The sequence below is a fragment of the Perca fluviatilis genome, chromosome 14 (genome assembly GCF_010015445.1).
Source record: "Perca fluviatilis chromosome 14, GENO_Pfluv_1.0, whole genome shotgun sequence".
NCBI lineage: Eukaryota > Metazoa > Chordata > Actinopteri > Perciformes > Percidae > Perca > Perca fluviatilis.
In genome coordinates, this window is record NC_053125.1 from 18,393,855 (window position 1) to 18,413,934 (window position 20,080).

General features: G+C 41.2%; 1 protein-coding gene across 2 annotated transcripts in view; it reads left to right on the top strand.

Moving 5' to 3' along the window:
• svep1 (sushi, von Willebrand factor type A, EGF and pentraxin domain containing 1) overlaps nucleotides 1-20,080 on the top strand; it is a 118,237-nt gene that overhangs the window by 86,392 nt on the left and 11,765 nt on the right. For both annotated transcript variants that reach the window (XM_039822748.1, XM_039822749.1), the window contains 20 exons: nucleotides 158-254; nucleotides 521-634; nucleotides 893-1,006; nucleotides 1,312-1,513; nucleotides 1,950-2,107; nucleotides 2,764-2,962; nucleotides 3,587-3,762; nucleotides 3,992-4,116; nucleotides 4,307-4,436; nucleotides 4,590-4,760; nucleotides 5,095-5,268; nucleotides 5,415-5,534; nucleotides 5,652-5,828; nucleotides 13,609-13,693; nucleotides 13,808-13,999; nucleotides 14,490-14,657; nucleotides 14,797-15,469; nucleotides 15,695-18,423; nucleotides 18,768-19,002; nucleotides 19,389-19,544. In XM_039822748.1, the coding sequence (XP_039678682.1) occupies nucleotides 158-254; nucleotides 521-634; nucleotides 893-1,006; nucleotides 1,312-1,513; nucleotides 1,950-2,107; nucleotides 2,764-2,962; nucleotides 3,587-3,762; nucleotides 3,992-4,116; nucleotides 4,307-4,436; nucleotides 4,590-4,760; nucleotides 5,095-5,268; nucleotides 5,415-5,534; nucleotides 5,652-5,828; nucleotides 13,609-13,693; nucleotides 13,808-13,999; nucleotides 14,490-14,657; nucleotides 14,797-15,469; nucleotides 15,695-18,423; nucleotides 18,768-19,002; nucleotides 19,389-19,544 (6,195 nt within the window). The remainder of the gene's footprint in view (nucleotides 1-157; nucleotides 255-520; nucleotides 635-892; nucleotides 1,007-1,311; nucleotides 1,514-1,949; nucleotides 2,108-2,763; nucleotides 2,963-3,586; nucleotides 3,763-3,991; nucleotides 4,117-4,306; nucleotides 4,437-4,589; nucleotides 4,761-5,094; nucleotides 5,269-5,414; nucleotides 5,535-5,651; nucleotides 5,829-13,608; nucleotides 13,694-13,807; nucleotides 14,000-14,489; nucleotides 14,658-14,796; nucleotides 15,470-15,694; nucleotides 18,424-18,767; nucleotides 19,003-19,388; nucleotides 19,545-20,080) is intronic.

Here is a 20,080-nt window from a genome sequence, read left to right on the forward strand (position 1 = left end):
GACAACATCATTGAAGGAAAAAAACGTATTGGACAGAAATGTGACATGATGAGCAGAACATGAACTGAAGGATTTACTGGACAAAGTTTGCAGCTGTGTTTTCAGTAAGGCTTTTACTGTTTGGGTGACACATTGAACTGATTGGCTGTTCCTGCAGGTTTTCCACGAGTGTTTCCTGAATCCCTGTCAGAATAAGGGGACATGTGAGGAGGTCGGGGCGGGATACGTTTGCACCTGCATGCCTGGGTTCACAGGTAAACCACCAGTCTGAGATTCATCTAGTGTGGTGTTTATGTATTAACAACTTTAATAAGGACAGGGAGTTTTACGCAGTAGGAATAAGATCATCATTAGTAGTGTTGTTGTATTTCCTATCATTGCTCTGTGGACAATACCCAGCTTTTACTCTTGCTTGAGTGTTGACTTTTATAGCAACTGACATTCACCTCAAGCACAGTTGTGTTGTATTTGACTCTGTTATGGTAAGTGTTTGATACAGCCTCTGATATTTCTCTCCTAGGTGCCAAGTGTGAGATTGATATAGATGAGTGTGACTCTGCTCCATGTCAGAATGGAGGCCTTTGTAAAGACGGTATGGGAGACTTCCAGTGTCAGTGCAAGCCTGGCTTTTTAGGTAAGGGACCATGAGGAAATAATAAAGTGATTCACGGAAAGAGCAAAAAGTTAAAAAAAATAACTGGTGTACTCAACTGGTAAATGGAATGTCAACTTTATTGATTATTTCAAGGTCTTTAAAGGTTTATGGATTTGACTTACGGGCCATTGATTACACATTTTAAGTAGCTGTCAAAAACATTGATTACTTGAACAACTCCTAAACCAGACATAGGCCTCTATCTGTGTTTCGCTACTTTTCCCTCGTCTGTCTCAGGCTCTCTGTGTGAGGCGGAGGTGAACGAGTGTATCTCCTCTCCCTGTCTGAATGAAGGTGTGTGTGTGGACGAGGTCAACAAGTTCACCTGCAGTTGTGCCAGCGGCTTCACAGGTTAGATAACAGTACTGGGTTAGATTTTTATTCTAGACATCAGTTAGACAGTTGATTTCCTCATTAGACCATTAAACTTGTTACATTACAGATCGTTATTATTATTATTGACACCTGCAGACTTTGTTGAACTTTATTCTGTCAGTACAATATCTACTATTACTGCATACATTGTATATAGTGTATACACATATAATCATACCTTATACAAAAAGTCTGACCTTGGTGTGGAAAAAGGCTAAATACTAAAGTTAGTGCTTTGAAAATGCAGCTGTTTTCCTTTTTTTCTTTTCACACTTCTGCAGGATCTCGTTGTGAGCTGGAAATCAACGAGTGCCTCTCCAACCCCTGTCTGAACGGAGGTGTGTGTGATGACCTGACTGGCAGCTACACTTGTAATTGTGCCGTTGGCTTCTCAGGGGATCGCTGTGAGGTCAACGTCGATGAATGTTACAGCGCCCCCTGTCTGAATGGGGCCTTGTGTCTGGATGATGTTAACAATTTCAGGTAATAATGATTCTGATGGGATGAAGCAGCTCTTTGCATTTGTAACGCTATATTAGTCCTCTTTACATTTGTTATGATGTAATGTCTTCTAAACAAGGATTTTAATATACAGCTTAAAATTATTTATTTAAAAGAGTAACACAGATTTTGTATACACGTGTCCTGATTTATGTGCTTTCATACATACATTCATACATCATTTTGAAGAAAATTAAGAAAAGGTAAAAAAAAAAAAAAAAAAATTTTCCCCCCCCCCCCCCTTTCCCCTCCCCCCCCCCCCCTCTTTTTTAACAAAAAAAAAAAAAAAAAAATTTTTTCCCTTCCACTGACCTGTTGATTGGCCAAAGGCCTCATGTTCTCCATGCTTCATGATGAACCTATGTTGTAGTGTGTCTCTGTAAGTGGTATTATACCGTGTCTTCCTTCCCTCTCTCAGGTGTCAGTGTGTGGAGGGTTACCGTGGCCGCCTGTGTGAGGTGGACGTGGACGAGTGCGATCCTAACCCCTGTGTGAACGGGGCCAGCTGCATGGATGGTCTGGGGTCCTACACCTGCCGCTGCCTCCCTGGGTTCAACGGAACCAGGTGTGAGACAGGTACTATAGGACAGATGACACATCACCATGGCAACTCTAGAGGAGGAAAAGAGATATTTTCCATTTTTTACCTTGAATTATTATTGATTAAAGGACGACCAGAGCAGTCATGTAGAAAAGGCTAGGTGGTAACAACAGCAATTTTTTAATTAATCCAACAAATTGTTTTATTCACTCTATACAAGGATACGTTCATACGTATGAACGTATGACCGTTCAGTTTTTATGCTCCACATATGTGGAACAAACTCCCAGAAAACTGCAGGTCCGCAGCAACTCTCAGTTCTTTTAAATCAAAGCTAAAGACCTATCTTTTTGATGTTGCCTTTCTTTAAATAACTGTTCATTTGTTAAACTGAAGTTGCATTGATGACACTGTATGACACTCAATAACTGCTCTTTAATGTTTAATTTCTTATACTGCACTGTAACTTTTATTTGCGTATTTTATCTCTCAGTTCTTTAAATTCTTATACTGCACTATCAATTTTATTCTTGTCTTTTAATGTTTTTAATTAGTTTTTAATCATTTTCTAACTGCTCTTTAATGTTTATGTAAAGCACTTTGAATTGCCCTGTTGCTGAAATGTGCTATACAAATAAAGCTGCCTTGCCTTGCCTTGCCTATACATGTAAATGTTTTTCTGTCCTATCAGAGATGTCCCCTGCCTTCAACCTGGACTTTGAGGTGTCTGGTATCCATGGTTACGTAATGATGGATGGAGTGATGCCGGCGCTGACAGAGATCACCTGTACCTTTTGGATGAGGTCATTGGACACCACCAATTATGGCACACCTGTCTCCTACGCTGTGGAGGGCAGCGACAACGCTTTCCTTCTCATAGACTACAATGGGTCAGTGATATACTAAGTTAAGAGAATATAAATGCATGTACACAGTTTTATATCATACAGTACACATTTAGCAGTGTATGCAATAATTCTCCTGTTTCCAGTTTTATCCTGCATTCCTCAGAGAGAGAGAGTCACCTCTCGTAGTATATACTGCCGGATGACACTCTTTTTGGCCGGATGTCCGTTACCTTACCCTTTCTTTGTGTTGTAATTTTAAAGCCCGGTGGATTTATTAGGACTATGGTTAACTGCTCCTCAGATCTCTTCAGGGTAAATCAAGACAGCTAGCTAGACTATCTGTCCAATCTGAGTTTTCTGTTGCACGACTAAAACAACCTTTGAACGTACACACGTTCCACCAAAACAAGTTCCTTCCAGAGGCTATTTTGCAGCATCATGGTAGCTCTGTCCGTTGCTTAGCGCATGTCCATGACAATTGTGATTGGTTTAAAGAAATGCCAATAAACCAGAGCATGTTTTTCTCCCATCCCAGAATGCTGTGTGGACTACCCAGAGCCTCCTCCGCAGTGCTGTGGAGGAAGGTCTGGCAAAGCTACACCTCTCCTAATGCTTTCTTTCTTTTGTATTAAATCCTCTTTGACTGTTTTTCCTTCATCCCTACAGGTGGGTGCTGTATGTGAATGGTAAGGAGCGGATCACTGACTGTCCTGCAGTGAACACAGGTCAATGGTACCACATTGGGGTGTCCTGGAGGAGCTGGGATGGTGACTGGAGAATCTACATCAATGGGAAGCCCTCAGACGGAGGCAAAGGCCTGTCGGTCGGCACCACTATCCCAGGTGTAGTGCTATCCTCGACCTGGTCACCTTTCTGCCATAACAATGATTTATAAGTAGTTATAATGAGCGTAATTGCTTTAGTACAACAATGCTGGATGTCTTTGTTTCAAATTTACATTGTATACGTTTCTTGTATTTGTTTTTTATATAAACACAGTAACCCAGTAGACGAGGAATAGTTTCTCAGTAAGTTGCCGTTAACCTCTGACCTTTAACATGTGTTCTTTAGGCGGTGGGGCGCTGGTATTAGGTCAGGACCAGGATCAGAGGGGCGAGGGCTTCAACCCTGTTGAATCCTTTGTCGGCTCCATCAGCCAACTCAACATCTGGGATCGTGTTCTCACACCTCAACAGGTACATTTAGTAATTGGTGTTTCTGTTTTAAATATACTCTTTAGGAATGCTTAGGCAAATGGAACCCATGTATAGGAAACCAGGTAATTTAACATGTATCACAGTCAAGAAACAGGAATATTTATGTGAATGTGAATATGATTTTTTTTTTATGTTGTACCAACTGATCTTGCTCTCCTCTATACTGTAGATCAAGGTCCTGGCCAGCAGCTGTCCATCTTCCCATGTCACCCACAGAGGGAATGTGCTCGCCTGGCCAGACTTCCTCAGCGGGGTGGTGGGCCGAGTCAAAGTAAACCACAGCAGCGTTTTCTGTGCTGGTAAGAGACGCTTCACAAAAACATACACTAACTTGAATGATGAAGTTCAAATACATTTCTAAAATGGATCAGCACAGTGTTTTGGAGTATGTTTTTTTCAGTTAGCCTAACAGCTCTGTCTCCAAAACTGAAAACCCTCCCTGGTCTCTACAGATTGCCCCAAGCTGGAGAACGCAGTGCCCCACCTGCACGCCTCCACTGTGGAGGTGAGCCCCGGGGCCCAGGTCCAGCTGTCCTGTGATCCCGGCTTCTACCTGCTGGGGGAGCCGGTGCTACAGTGCCAAAATAAAGGAGAGTGGAGCCATCCTCTGCCCAGCTGTGAACGTAAGGCAAATACACTAACTGCTCTCTGATTTGAAATGTAAATGAGTCATATCCTACCATGTGCTCTTTCATCTGTCTTGGCTGATTGGATGTGTTTTTCAGTCCACTGACTTCATTTCTGGGGTTATAAAAATCCTTAAAGAATTAAGTACTTTGAAAGATCCTAAACATGGAAATCTCTGATAAACAATTAAAACATTTTACTGCATTCCTTTTTCAGGAGATGGATAAATGGTACTGTTGTTTGACATAACAAAATAAGAAGAATACATCTATTAGGTAGACAGCCTGTAGGGGTGAGGTCCTTGATAATATTACTTTTTGTGTGTTGCAGGAGTGTCCTGTGGCCCTCCTCGTGCTCTGGAGAACGGCTTGTTTCAGGGGACAGACTTCCATGCCGGCAGCTCTGTGGTCTATCAGTGTAACGCTGGCTTTTACCTGCTGGGAGACACCAAGGTGCACTGCACCAACAGTGGCAAGTGGGGAGGAAATCCACCAGCCTGTCTCGGTACTTCATTAGACAACATTGTATTTTTTAGTCAGTGATACATGGGAAAGTAAATCCTGTTTGGAAAATTGACAAGGCACAAATATTTGTGTTACGTATTTGTGTGCGTTCTTCTGCTGTGTGTGTGTGTGTGTGTGTGTGTTCAGATGTGGATGAGTGTGCTCTTGGATCTGACTGTGATGACCACGCTAGTTGTCAAAACACAGACGGCTCCTACACCTGCACCTGTATCCAGCCGTACAGTGGCAACGGAAAAAACTGCACAGGTAATAAGACGCAGGTCCACAGGCATCCATGTTGGAGAAAGTGCTATTAAAGGGAACCATTGTATCTATCCATATATAATCCCATTTGTTATGTGTGTGTGTTTGTCTTCCTATCAGAGCCAGTGAAGTGTAAGAACCCTGGGTCTCCAGAATTTGGTCACAGAGAGGGCAGCAACTTTCTGATGGGCGGTGAGGTTGTTTTTGGCTGCGAGAACGGCTATGAGCTGATCGGCTCGTCTCGCCTCCACTGCCTGGAGACAGGAAGCTGGGACGACCCAGTCCCATACTGCAGAGGTAAGGGGTTGAGTGGTCATGTCATGCCAACACTGTGCAGCATCTGTACTATATATTAAATCCTTCAGGCTTTTCAAGTGATTCATATTATGTGGTCAGAAAAATGTCAGATTTCTTTTTATCTCCGTTAAATTACTGAAAGTAATAAATATATCTTCTATCTCTATATTTAGGTTGCATGCATCGTCCAGCTGCTGTAAATACTCACATACTCAATGCGTGTATTAATCTGTGGCTGAAAATAGTCCCTAACAAATACACAATTTACTCCTGTTTGAGTAACGTTTACTAAAAAACTACAGTGCCCACCAGTTTTGGGAAAATACTGAGCCTTTTTATAAGATGTAGATGAATATGTTTAAAGTTGTAAACCATAGACAGGGCAGGGGTGTCAGTCTTTTTATTACGATTTGATGACAATAGGCAACTATAGAATATTACCATCTCCTTTATATGTGTTGGAGTGAGATACAGTACTTGATATACATTTCCTCCAGTATCATGTGTGAGATGTGTAAGTATTTCACTGCCAGGTTTCATTCTGCATTCTCAGTAAATAGAGACAGTTTCATAATGGCTGTAACGTAACATGAACATCATAGGTTGATAACATAGATATACTTGTATACCTAAGACATAAATGTACATTCCCATTTAAACACATTTGGAACAGCTCAATAGAAAGGGACTCATTACTATTACGGCCATTAAACCGCTCTTTATTCTTCATGATAAAGCAGTTTCCTTATCAAATCATCCAGCTATTAGAGCCAACTGGATCTGAGTAACACAAAAATGAAAGTAAATGCTGTTATTGCTGTTATTATTATGCAGATAGCAGAAGTACTAATACACTCCAGGAAACACACCCAGAGATCTTGTTTATGCATACACACAGAAAAGCAAATCATACAGACTCAAAGACACGCATGTACACTTTTCAAAAACACATTATGCAATGTGTTGTGAAGGTGATTATATACTGAATGCAGCTGTCTTTTTGTCTGCCACGGGCTGAAAGGCCAATCCACCGCAGCACCTCCATTTTGGCTCTAAGCCACATTCTTCCTCATAGAGAAAGAGGAACTGACTTACTCAGCGCCTGCAGACTGTGTCAATCTGTCACATTCAGCCCATACTGGCAATTGATCGTCCTACTGAAAGTGAAGTTATTACATTTTAAAGTGAAACTGTATGTCAACTCAAATATATAAAGCAGCTGTGTGATGTTCTCTGCCAAAATCAAAACATTTGAATTGAATTTTGACTGTTTTTCTTTGTGTTATATGCAGCAATAACAGTAGTTAAATTATGTTGTTGCATTAGAAAGTTCACTAATGGTTCAACATGTGGCGACAGCACTGAGGTTTTTTGCATGTACACACAAATTCAGTATGAGGTGATGGGTGTATGGCTGCTAGAGCCACTGGTGCGAAGAGTGTTATTCAAATTGGGAAAACAGTTGTATAATGTCTTGTGGGAGCTTTCTCAAGTCTGAGAAAATAACCCCGATGATGTCATGACTTGAGACCTAAAGCCCTTGGTCACCTTAACATAAAAGTTTAGTTTAGTTAGTTTTAGTTTAGTTTAGTTTATTTGTTTATTTGAGCAGTTATCATTCTGCTCAAAGGGAGTGGGCAGAAGCAAAAGAGCTTATAAGCGCCCCCCCATAAAATAATACAATAAAATTTCTCATTTCACAATAGTACAAAAAAACATATTGCAAAACAACACAACGAAACAATATCAAACAAACAATATAACAATCAAAACAAATACAAAACAGAACAAAAATGGATTATATACACTTCCAATGGTAGAAATACTCCTAATGGCTAATCATTTCTTCTTCTTTATACTTGTCGAAAATCTTTTGTTTGTGTCTATATTTAAAAAGGTTGATATTTGGACATTGTTTCATCTCCATCTCCAACTTATTCCACAAATGCAACCCATTAACTGTAAGGCTAAAACTTTTCAAAGTTGTACTATGTTTCTGCGTCCTAAAGTTTAAATCATCACGTAATTCATAACCACCAGTACGTTCTTGGAACCTTCCTTGTATTTGGCTTGGTAACAATTTGTGCCTTGCTTTATATAGCATCTGTATCGATTGGAACTCAACAATGTCATAAAACTTCATGATCTTAGATTTTAAAAATAATGAGTTTGTGTGGTCCAAAAACCGAACTTTATGAATTAGTCGGATAGCTCTTTTTTGCACCATTACTATTGGTTTTAATGTGCTTTTATAAGTACTACCCCATACCACAGAACAATAATGTAAATAGGGCAAGATTAGAGAACAGTATAAAGTATGCAGAGCTTTGATGTTTAAAATATGCTTTACTTTTGCAATTACTGCAATGCTTCTTGATATTTTAGTGATTAAGTATTTAATGAGAGTGCCAAGTAATTTTATCATCTATAATAACTCCTAGAAATTTGATTTCATGCACCAGCTCTATAACAACACCCTCTATCTCAATTGCTTCCTGAGCATTGGAATTACCGTTTCCAAATATCATCATTTTGCTTTTACTCAGATTTAATGATAATTTATTTTGTTTGAACCACTTATTAACACGTTTGAGTTCCAAGCTTACAATTTGACACAGTTGTTGTAAATCGTTTCCAAATGCCAAAATATTTGTATCGTCTGCAAACAAAATAAATCTAAGTATTTGAGATGTTTTACAAATATCGTTTATATACATGTTAAACAATTTTGGACCCAAAATGGAACCTTGAGGTAAGCCACACACCATTTCTTGATAACTTGACTGATAATCTCCTATTGTCACATATTGTTTTCTGTTTTTTAAATAACTAGTAACCCACTGTAGTGCTACCCCTCTAATCCCATACCGTTCTAGCTTATTAATTAAAATATCATAATTTATTGTGTCAAATGCCTTACTTAGGTCAATAAATAACCCTATTGCAAATTTCTTGTTGTCTACAGCATTAGTTATTTCATCAATTATATCAAAGAGTGCATGTGAAGTTGAACAATTATTCCTAAAACCGTACTGGTTATCTACGAGTAATTTATTTCTTTCAATAAAGCTATCAAGTCTAGAAGAGAAAACCTTCTCTAAGATTTTTGAAAATTGCGGTAAAAGGGAAACAGGTCTATAGTTAGTAAAGAGATGCTTATCTCCTGCCTTAAACAGAGGAATCACTTTAGCTACTTTCCTACTATCAGGAAATTGGCCAGTTTGCAATGATAAGTTGCAAATGAATGTTAACGGCTTACAGATACTTTCAATAACACATTTTAAGGTCTTCATATCCATATCATAATAATCTGTCGAGGTTTTACTTTTACACCCTCTAACAATGTCCAATATCTCGTTTTCCTCCACAGGTTTAAGAAACAACGTATTCGGATTTGTGTCTATTAACTTGCACTTATAGCTTCCAACAGTTGCAATATTTGCAGCAAGGTTCGGGCCAACATCTACAAAAAATTTGTTAAATGTGTTGACTATAGTCTTCCTATTATTTATAGTTTTGTCTTCATCTCTGAAATATTGTGGGTAATTGATCCTTCTAGGTTTATTTCTAATTAAACTATTTAAAATATTCCATAAACCTTTACTATTATTCTTATTGCTATCTAACCATTTGTTGTAATAATCCTGTTTACATTTTCGTATAATACCGATCAATTTATTTTTATAATTTTTATATTTATCCTCCGCTTCTTTTGTTCTATCTTTTATAAATTTTTTGTAAAGTAAATTTTTTTTCTTGCAAGCATTCAGTAATCCCTTAGACATCCATTTGTTTTCTTTGTACTTTCTTTTTTTACAAAATTTTTTATAGGGCAGTTGTTATCATAAACTTTTTTAAATACTCGCACAAACTCATCATATGCCTTGTTAGAGTCATTCTGTCTATATATGATACTCCAATCTTGCATTAATAAATCCTTTTTAAATACTTCAATAGTTTTCTCTGTTTTTACCCTACTAAACCAATACATGAAATCCTCTTCATTTTTTTTGATATTCATTTTTATTTAATACAAAAACTGGGAGGTGATCAGTGATATCATTTATCATTAATCCGCTGACTGTATTACTTTCTATTTCATTGGAAAAAATATTATCAATTAATGTAGCACTATGGTTTGTAATTCTACTGGGTTTAGTTATTAGAGGAAACAAACCTATACTAAATAGAGTATTAATAAATTCGTCAGTCTTTTTATGTTTATTTGGGTTTAGCAGATCAATGTTAAGATCACCCCCAACAAACATGAGTTTCTGATTTGAGTGTTAAAAGTGCTCCTCCATCCAATTATTAAACACATCTATGTTGGACCCTGGTGTTCTATAAATACAACTTACAATTATATTTTTCTTTTTTGTCCTTACAATTTCAATAGTGAGACATTCAAGTATATCATCCACCACCATAGTCATATTTTCAATCATTTTATAACCATATTTTAAGTCTACAAACATTGCTACGCCCCCACTATACTTATTCATTCTGTTCTGACTTATAAACTCATAACCTTAAATACTAAAATCCATTTCTCTCTCATTATGTATCCATGTTTCTGTTATTAGAATCACACTGAATGGATTTAGAAACGATTTTAAGTAGCTCTTAATGTTGTCAAAGTTTGCATAAAGGCTTCTACTATTGAAGTGGATTACTGAGAATGTATTAACATTTTTGAAATTGCCATTGTAATGATCCTCTGTATAATATTGACAGTCATTAACAGATCTCGTAAAGAAGTTATTTTCAGGGTCGATGTCAATCTCAGTGTTCTGTAAATCATATTGTGAGTATGCAAAATCCATATTGTTTGATTCCTTAATTTTCCTTAAAGAGAGTTCAAAGTCCAAAGTTCCTGTAGATTTGTTAGTGGCCATGTGAAAAGAAGTGATTCAACATACCAGAATTATGCCGAATATCCTGATGTTTACACTGGGTTTGGTGTGCTGGTGCGCGGATGAACTATTAGCTTGTCATAACGCAAGAAGGCAATATCGCCCCTTTCTCTTGCGGCTCTCAACTCTGGCATCAATTCTCTTCGCTTCCTTTTAACTGTGTCCGTATAGTCCTCATTTATGTAAATTTTGCTTCCTTTGAGACGTTTTGCGCGCTGTAAAATAGTTTCACGATCCTTCCAGCGCCGTAGCATGACAATGATGGGTCTCGGCCGGTCCCTCCCGCCGCCGGGTTTCCCTATACGGTGCACCCGTTCCACCTCCACCGTGTGCTGCAGCTGGAGCTTCTCCGTCAACAGAAGTTTCACTTTTTCCTCCGCGTCGGCCCAGGTCTCCCCCGCCGATTCCAACCGTGGTAAAATTGGTTTTATATTGGACGTTGGATATTCGACACATTCGAAAAATCTATTATGCAGCTTACCCTTTCAACCTATTCATGTCAAACCACTTGTGATGAACTCAGCTAACCCCCCTACACATTGCACAAAGCTTATTTTTTCAAAAAACCCATCCTTTAATTTTTTAAAATATTTTTTAATATTAAAAAATGCCATAAATCTATTATGTGGCCTGACCTTTTGACCTATTCATGTCAAACCACTTGTCCTTGAACTCAGCTAACCCCCTACACATTGCACAAAGCTTCTTTTTTCAAAAAATCCTTTAATTTTTTAAATATTTTTTAATGTAAAAAAATGCTTTAAATCTATTACGTGGCCTGACCTTTTGACCTATTCATGTCAAACCACTTGTGATGAACTCAGCTAACCCCCTACACATTGCACAAAGCTTCTTTTTTTCAAAAAAACATCCTTTAATTTTTTAAATATTTTTTAATATTAAAAAATGCCATAAATCTATTATGTGGCCTGACCTTTTGACCTATTCATGTCAAACCGCTTGTGATGAACTCAGCTAACCCCCCTACACATTGCACAAAGCTTCTTTTTTTAAAAAAATCCTTTAATTTTTTAAATATTTTTTAATGTAAAAAAATGCTTTAAATCTATTACGTGGCCTGACCTTTTGACCTATTCATGTCAAACCACTTGTGATGAACTCAGCTAACCCCCTACACATTGCACAAAGCTTCTTTTATAAAAAAAAAAGGTCAGGATTAGGAAATTAAAGGATGGGTTTCTTGAAAAAAATAGCTTTGTGCAATGTGTAACTGAGTTCATCACAAGTGGTTTGACATGAATAGGTTGAAAGGGTAAGCTGCATAATAGATTTTTCGAATGTGTCGAATATCCAACGTCCAATATAAAACCAACTTTACCACGGTCCGATTCCATCACTCCCTCGAATACTAAGTTGTTTCTGCGGCTCTGCCCCTCCAGGTACTCCAGTTTATCGGTGATGGTGAGCAAACTGTCGTAAACTTTATAGACGTCAGATTGCAATATATCACTTCGTTCGGACAGTTTTGTATTCTCTTCCTTCAGATTGTCCACCTCACCTTGTGTGAACTGTAGGCTTGTTTTAAGTTCTTGAATGTCCTTTAATATTGCATCCGTTCGGGTGTTTGTAGTTTCCACAATAATTTTTATGAATCCTTTAAAGTTCTCCTGTTGTTGTTGTTGGAGTAGTTCCTTGAACATATCCTTTTGTTGATCCATTAGCCCCCTGACTCGACTGAGGCTAACGTACTCCTCCTCCGTCACCAAATCTACCTGCTGCTTAGTCTCTGTTTTTGACTGTTTCGGCATTTTGCTCTCCTCTCTCGACTGCACAGCAAAGACTCGATAAAATGAAAATCAGAAACCAAATAACGTAGTTTAATCGCCAAACGTGGCGATTCAATACTCCACACACACTCCCGCGCACTCCACCTGTCAAAGTGACGACAGCAATCTTACTTAGTCAGACCTAGTAACATTTCTGTTTCACTTTCAGCTCGACCCAAGTCTGAACTGCCGTCGGATTAATGAAAAGACTGTAGCAGGAGAGATCATTGTATTATTTCAATCTTCATATCTTATGCACAAAGAAAACAAAATCCGTTTAATAAACTATAAAAGGTTGTTGGGGAGATTCTTTTCAGATCAGATCAGTCTATAAAAACTATTTTCTCATTGCGGTGTACAATCCATCAGTGATGCAGCCTGTGAACAAACAAAAATGTTCTTCTTTCTTGCTATTATAAGAATTTAAACTCTTTCCGTAAATGTGCTGTCTTGTCTGAATAAAGCCGTTAAGAACATTAACGTAAAAGTCACCTATATCTGAATGACATTGATGATGATTTATTTTGACAGATAGATGAAGCCAGCAATGTTATGGGCTTCAGATTTATAACAGAAAGCCTGCGACATAAAATGTGGGGATAGAGTTTGAAAGACATATGTACAGACTGATATACAGGGGAGGTCTAATTATGGGGAATTGTAGGATCCAGTGTTTCTAAAGTCTTTAAAAGTGTCTTGGCCTTTGCTGCTTTGATTTTGGCCTTTTAATTCTTTAATCTGTCACTTGTAAATCCCTCAACTCCATGGAAGTGCAATATTTAATCACAAGTACCCCTTTAAGTAGTTCTCCCCTTCATTCACTAATGCCTCTCTGTTACACCTCTTTGGCTTCTATCCATTTATACACTTTCCTGTGTGCTTCTTTTATCCTATTAGTGTAAAATGTAATGTTGCATTAATCCTAGAAAAAAGTCTTTGCCAAAGTCTAATCTACATTTCATCAATAACATAGACAGGCGTCTGTAACCCTCTAGTCTTTCTTCTTTTAAACTTTCTAGTGAAATATTAATGTGATAGAAAACAGCAGTTACTAATCGTCTCTGTAATGTTGCACTGTAGCCCTCTCCTGCCCGACGCCATCTGTCCCAGAGAACTCCATCATGAAGGGCAACAACTTCACCTATGGAAGCAAGGTGACTTTCAGGTATCATTTGCATCCCGTACAACACCACGTTGTAATAATGACAGTAGGAAACATTATAAAATTGTGGAGTTTCTTGTTAACCTCTGGGTCTCACTCTGTTTTCCTTCTCCTCAGCTGTATGAAGGGCTTCCTGCCTCAGATCCCCTATGAGTTCCAGTGTCTTGCTAGTCTGAGGTGGAGCGGGACGCCACCGGTCTGTCACCCAGTGACCTGCGGGGGGCTTCAAACTGTTGCGAACGCTGACTACACCCTCAACACAAACACATACCAGTCTACTGTGACATATACCTGTGCTGAGGGATACAGGTATGGATTTATTATACGTTTTCTAATAAATGCCAATTGTACCCATAATTTGAATTTCATATCAGGTTTTTTAAGTTGACATAATCCTCAATGTGATATAATAAAATAAAGTATAATACAAATGGACAGGAAGTTATTGGAACAATTTTCTTTTTCATCACTATTTTCAAATTCATAACTGCACCGAGCCACTGATGTCTCAACTGTGTTTGTAGAATCAACCATCAAACACCTAATTTCATCTGAAACAAGATATATATTGTTATTGCTGATTAAAAAATAAATTACATTTACAGACGCTGATTCAGTTATGTCAGCACAATGCAGTTGCGAGCTCCACAGACATTATGAACACTGTATGATGCTCTGTGGCAATTTGTAACATGCCATTATTGATTTATTTGTTTCACAAGTCGTCCTCTATAAATCTCTTTGACACTGTGATTGCAGTAGTGTGAGTGTGTAAACTAAGTAGTGTGTTGCTGCGAAGACCACAGGGCTCCATGGAAGTGGTTTGTGAAGCGACAGGGGAGTGGAGCAGGCCTGTCCCTCGCTGTGTGAACGTCCTGTGTAGCGAGCCTCCGACCCTGAATGATGCGGTGACCGTGGGAGAGAATTTTGAACTGGGAAACAAGGTGCACTATGTCTGCAAAGAAGGGTAAATGTGGTTGACTCAGTTGTTATGCTGTTTTGTCACGTGATACAACAAACTAAAACTAAACTAAAATGTTAACATTCTGATATCGCATTTTGATGAGCTGTGACTTATTTTGCTCTTTGCTAATCTCTTTTCACAGCTACACTCTGATTGGCCCAGAGACCAGAGAATGTCTGCCAAGTGGCCAATGGAGTGACAGCTCAGCCCAGTGCGTCCCCCGCTCCTGTGGCCCCCCACCTGCCATCGACCACGCCGAGCCCTATGAGAGCCACCAACTGTTTGGAGACACTGCTAACTACTACTGCACTGATGGATACACTGCTGGCAACAACTCTAAGATGGTGTGTAACGCTCAGGGTGTGTGGGCGCCCCCTGATGGCACGGAGGCCCCTCGCTGCATCGCAAACTTCTGCTTACGTCCACCTGAGCTACCCCATGCTATTTTAGATTCGGTCAACAAACCCAAATATGCCAGCAACACTGAAGTGAGCTATAAATGTGAGGAGGGCTTCATGCTCAACACCACAGCCACACTGAGATGTCTGATGGGAGGAGAGTGGGAGCCTTCGGCGCATGATATCGGCTGTGTGCCGGTGAGGTGCTCCAAGCCTGAGAGTATTGATCGGGGCTATGTGAGTGGAACAAACTATAGTTTTGGAGCTGTGGTGGCGTACAGCTGCGATAAAGGCTTCCTGATCCGAGGGGAGAAAAGGAGGACCTGCAAGGCCAATGGAGAGTGGGGAGGAGCTCTGCCTACCTGTGTTCCTGTGTCCTGCTCTCCCCCTCCCTTACTCAGGAATGGATACATCCAGGTTAGCCGCATACTCCTTTTAAACTCAAATAACTGTCTCAGAGCTTTGTCTCTATTTTTCCTATAATTGTGACCAAATTACATCTTTATTTATCAAAATTATTGGGAAGTAACAGACCTAAAATAAAGTGTTACCAATAAAAAAAACACCTTTTTCATATGTTAAGCTTCTGGTTACATGAGTAAATATGTTTAATTATGTATCCTTCTGTTTATTCCCATATAGAGCAGAGTTCGATTCACCTTCAACAGCAAGGTGACGTACGCCTGTCATGCAGGATACAGGCTTGTTGGTCGTCCAGATAGAGTTTGCCAAGCCAACCGCCAGTGGTCCAACAATGACCCTCCCACCTGTGTCCTTTTGACCTGTGACCCTCCTCCCAACGTCGCCCATGGACATTACAGGGGATCTGATTTCCAAGTGGGCCGAAAAGTGCAGTATGTCTGTGATGAGGGTTATGAGCTGGCCGGGGATGCCACCTGGACCTGTCTGAAGTACGGAAGATGGGATAAGACGAGGCGTCCTCGCTGCTCACCGGTGCAGTGTCCAGAGCCGCCACTGGAGGAGAACCACCTGGTCCTGAAGGGCTTGGATTCTGAATCTGGAACAGTGGAATTATCCTGCGAGGATGGCTACGTACTGGAGGGGGCCAGAATCCTCCGCTGCACCCCATCCCAGGAGTGGAACGACACCTTTCCAGTGTGTAAGCAGGTGTTTTGCGGCTCACTGCCTGAAGTGTCATTTGGTGGCCCTTCCTTGTCCTCTCCTCCCTTCCCTTTCAGCTCCGTGGTGAGCTACACATGCATGGATGGCTTTACTTTAAGAAAAGAAGGCTCTGTGTCCTGTCAAGCCAGCGGGCAGTGGAGCAATCCTTACCCAGAGTGTATCCCTGTTGAATGCCCTCAGCCTGTGGAGATTTCTAATGGTATCGTTGATGTCCAGGGTCTGATGTACCTCAGCAAAGCACTGTACAGCTGTAAGACTGGATATAATTTAGTGGGCAACTCCACTGTCCTCTGTGGAGAGAATGGACTCTGGATTGGAGGGGTGCCCTCTTGTCGCCCAATTGAATGCTCAATCCCTAAACAGACAGTCAATGGAAAAGTAGTTTATACAAAACTCCAGTTTGGTCACAGTGCCACCTACTCCTGCCGTCGTGGTTATCGTCTTCAAGGCCCAGAGACTCTGAAGTGCCTGGCCAGTGGGGAGTGGGACATCGAGCCACCTGCTTGTGTGCAGATATCCTGCACCCCACCCCAACCTGTTGAAAATGGATTCGTAGAAGGCCAGGATCACAGTTTCGGGGTCACCATTTTCTACAGCTGCTTTCCTGGCTTCCAGCTAGTAGGCCAGGACCATTTGACCTGTGAGGAGTTTGGCTGGTCTACTTCTGTTCCTGTCTGCGTGCCCTCGGACTGTGGTCTGCCTCCTCACATTGACTTTGGGGAATATGTTAGGGTGAAGCAGCAGGGAGGAAGCTCTTATGCTGCTTCTAAAGACAGTGGATCATTAGCCTCACCTATGGACTTGAGCTTCCTTCATGGGACATTTATCGAGTATCGTTGCCACAAAGGTTACGACCTCACAAGCCCCACCAGGTTGGTGTGTCAGGAAGATGGAGGCTGGAACGGCACGGCCCCGTCCTGTGTCCCAGCAGAGTGTGAAACACCACCCAGTCCAGAGCACGGCTGGGTGAATGTTACTGATAGCTCCCTCGGCAGTATGGTCAAGTACACTTGTGAGGACGGTTATGAGCTGGAGGGGGAGCCTGTGAGGCAGTGTGTATCAGGTCGACTGTGGACTAATGACGCCCCAGTTTGTCGGCCTGCCTCCTGTGGTGACCCAGGCGCTATCGCTAATGGCACAGCTCACGGAGGGGCTTTTGTGTATCCTGAGGTCTTGCACTATGAGTGTAGTCCTGGATTTGTCCTGAAGGGTAGTGACACTATCGCCTGCCAGGCGGATGGGAAGTGGAATGGACAGAAACCTTGGTGTGAGCCAGTATCTTGTGGTCCCCCTAAAGTCCCCAGTGATATTACTTTTACAGGAGAGGAGTACAGCTATAATAATGAGATAGAACTGAGGTGTCAGCACGGTTTCCTCCTACAAGGGAAATCTATCAGTGTTTGCCAGACTGATGGCACCTGGAGCCATGGGTCTCCTACCTGTGTACCTGCCCGCTGTGGCAAACCCCCACCAATACCCAATGGGAGTGTGTTGGGGTCAGAGTTTGGCTTCAACAGCAAGGTAAACTATGAATGTGATGAGGGATACACACTTAATGGAGATCCAACACGCATTTGTCAGTCGAATGGACTTTGGGACAAACCTGCACCTCGCTGTGACATCATAACTTGTGATCCACCCGAGGACATCAGTCACGGCTTTCTGAACGGCTCCAGCTTCAACTACGATGACGTGGTGGAGTACGTCTGCTTTGATGGCTATGAGGTAGTCGGGGATTCCATCCTGCGGTGCTCCGCTCAAGGCTTCTGGGTGGGCACCGTGCCTGAGTGTCGGCCCTGCGTCTGTGCCCTCCCTGTGGTGAAATTTGGTGCGGTTCTTGGTCGCGACAGCGCCTGCGGAGACCTAGTGCACTTCCAGTGTGACGACGGCTACAAGCTGCTGGGTCCCTCTGAGGCGGTGTGTGAGAAGGGAGGGGTGTGGAGCCCCGGTGTGCCTGTGTGTGGCCGGGGGAGGTGCAGTGTCGCCCCACCTACAGTTCCTAATGCTGTCCTGCAGGGCGGCAGTGCCACCTTCTCAGACACAGCTGTATACAGGTGTCGGCCTGGCTACCAGCCAAAGGGGTACCCACACATCTCCTGTGGAAGAGACGGCAGGTGGGGGGAACCCCGACTCAGCTGTGAGCCTGTGAACTGTGGAAAACCTCCAACTGTAGCCCACGCTCAGGTGGTGGGAGACAGCTTCACCTTCCCGAACCAGATCACATACAGGTGAATACTGTATTTATGACATTTGTAAAACCTTATTTTTCTGTCATTTCTGATGGACATTAGCCATTCTGGTTTAATTACACCAGAATATTTTTGCAACAAAACACTCCCAGTAAGTTTGTGGGATCAGGTAAAACTATAGCCCAATTACACTCAAAGAAATTATTCTACCCTTAGTAAAGATGTCTGATTGTCTGCACCGTATATTTGTCAAACTTATTGAATATCCATATCAAAGACTAATTGCTTTGTTTTGAACAGGAAGTTTTTCCAAATCTATTTTTCCCATGTGTGTCCCCTCTTTATTTCTTTCTTCATTTTCCTGTTTCCCTCTCACTCTCCAGGTGTGAGGATGGGTTCAATTCAGCCACAAAGACAGCCTCTCTCTCCTGCCAGAGTGACGGAACCTGGTCCAAACACAGCATTCGGTGCAGCCCCTCCCCTTGCCCGCTACCCACCAACTTCTCCATCCCCCATCTTGTAATCACTGGGAAGGATCTCACTCCTGTTGGAGGCACCATCACCCTCTCCTGCCCTTCTGGTCTCTACCTGCAGGGGTCAGCACTGGCTGAGTGCCAGGTAGGAATGATGTTGGTCAATTATTTGTCTAAGTCTCTGAGATCCTTAATCTTAATGTGACTTCCTGGTTGAATAATGATTAACAAGCTGCTCTTGGTCACTTTATGTGAATGCAAAGAATTTGTTGTGACCTGCTTTCTTAAATGACTTAGTTTTTTTTGATAATGAAACCCTAGCTGAGATTTAGAGGAGTGCAGACGTGAAATGTTTCAGTCTGTTTGCTGTTACATAGTGTTTAAAATATTGTGCATCGTCACTGGGATTTAAAGAAGTAGCACTTATGGGTTGACAATGACCAATGAAGAAATTCATCCACTGAACATGTCAATTAAGAACCATGAATAATGTAGTACTTTCCTGTTCTTTCTATTGTATGGTTTGATAAGCTGGGTGGAAGCTGGGCTCCAAGTGTCTCCTCAGTTTCCTGTGACCTGGTGGTTTGTGAGAAACCCCCTCCTCTTCTTCACGGTGTCACTGAGGGGGACAGCTACAACTATGGAGACTTTGTCATGTACTCATGCCTGCCAGGCTTTGACATGAAGGTACTGCTCATCAGGCCAACTTTCCATCTGTAGAGTTTCATTAGATTTATAATCGTTTATAATATATATAAATGACCTCATCTGAAAACAAAAATGGGGAAAACAACATCACGAAGACGAGCAAAAACACAGTTGTATTGGAAAACCACTTCTAATTCAAAATTGTGGATAGTATAACACATTCTTGTTTTGCTGTGAGTTCAAACTTAACAATGTATTTTTTTCCAAGATATGAGTTGCGTGGGCACCCGGATAGCTCAGTTGGTAGAGCGGGCGCCAATATATAGAGGTCATGTCATGTCATGTCCCCTCTCTCTCCCCTATCATGTCTTCAGCTGTCATGTCGATTAAAGGCCTAAAAATGGCCAAAAAATATTCTTAAAAGATAGGATTTGTGTACAATAGTGCCTTCAAAAAGAAAATCTTTGCAGTCATCTACTGCAATACAACACAGGACTTCCTCTCCCCTCCTGCACTTTGCTTTTAAACAACAGGCTGAGCTAATGACAATCAGATTACAGAAAGTCACATGCTTT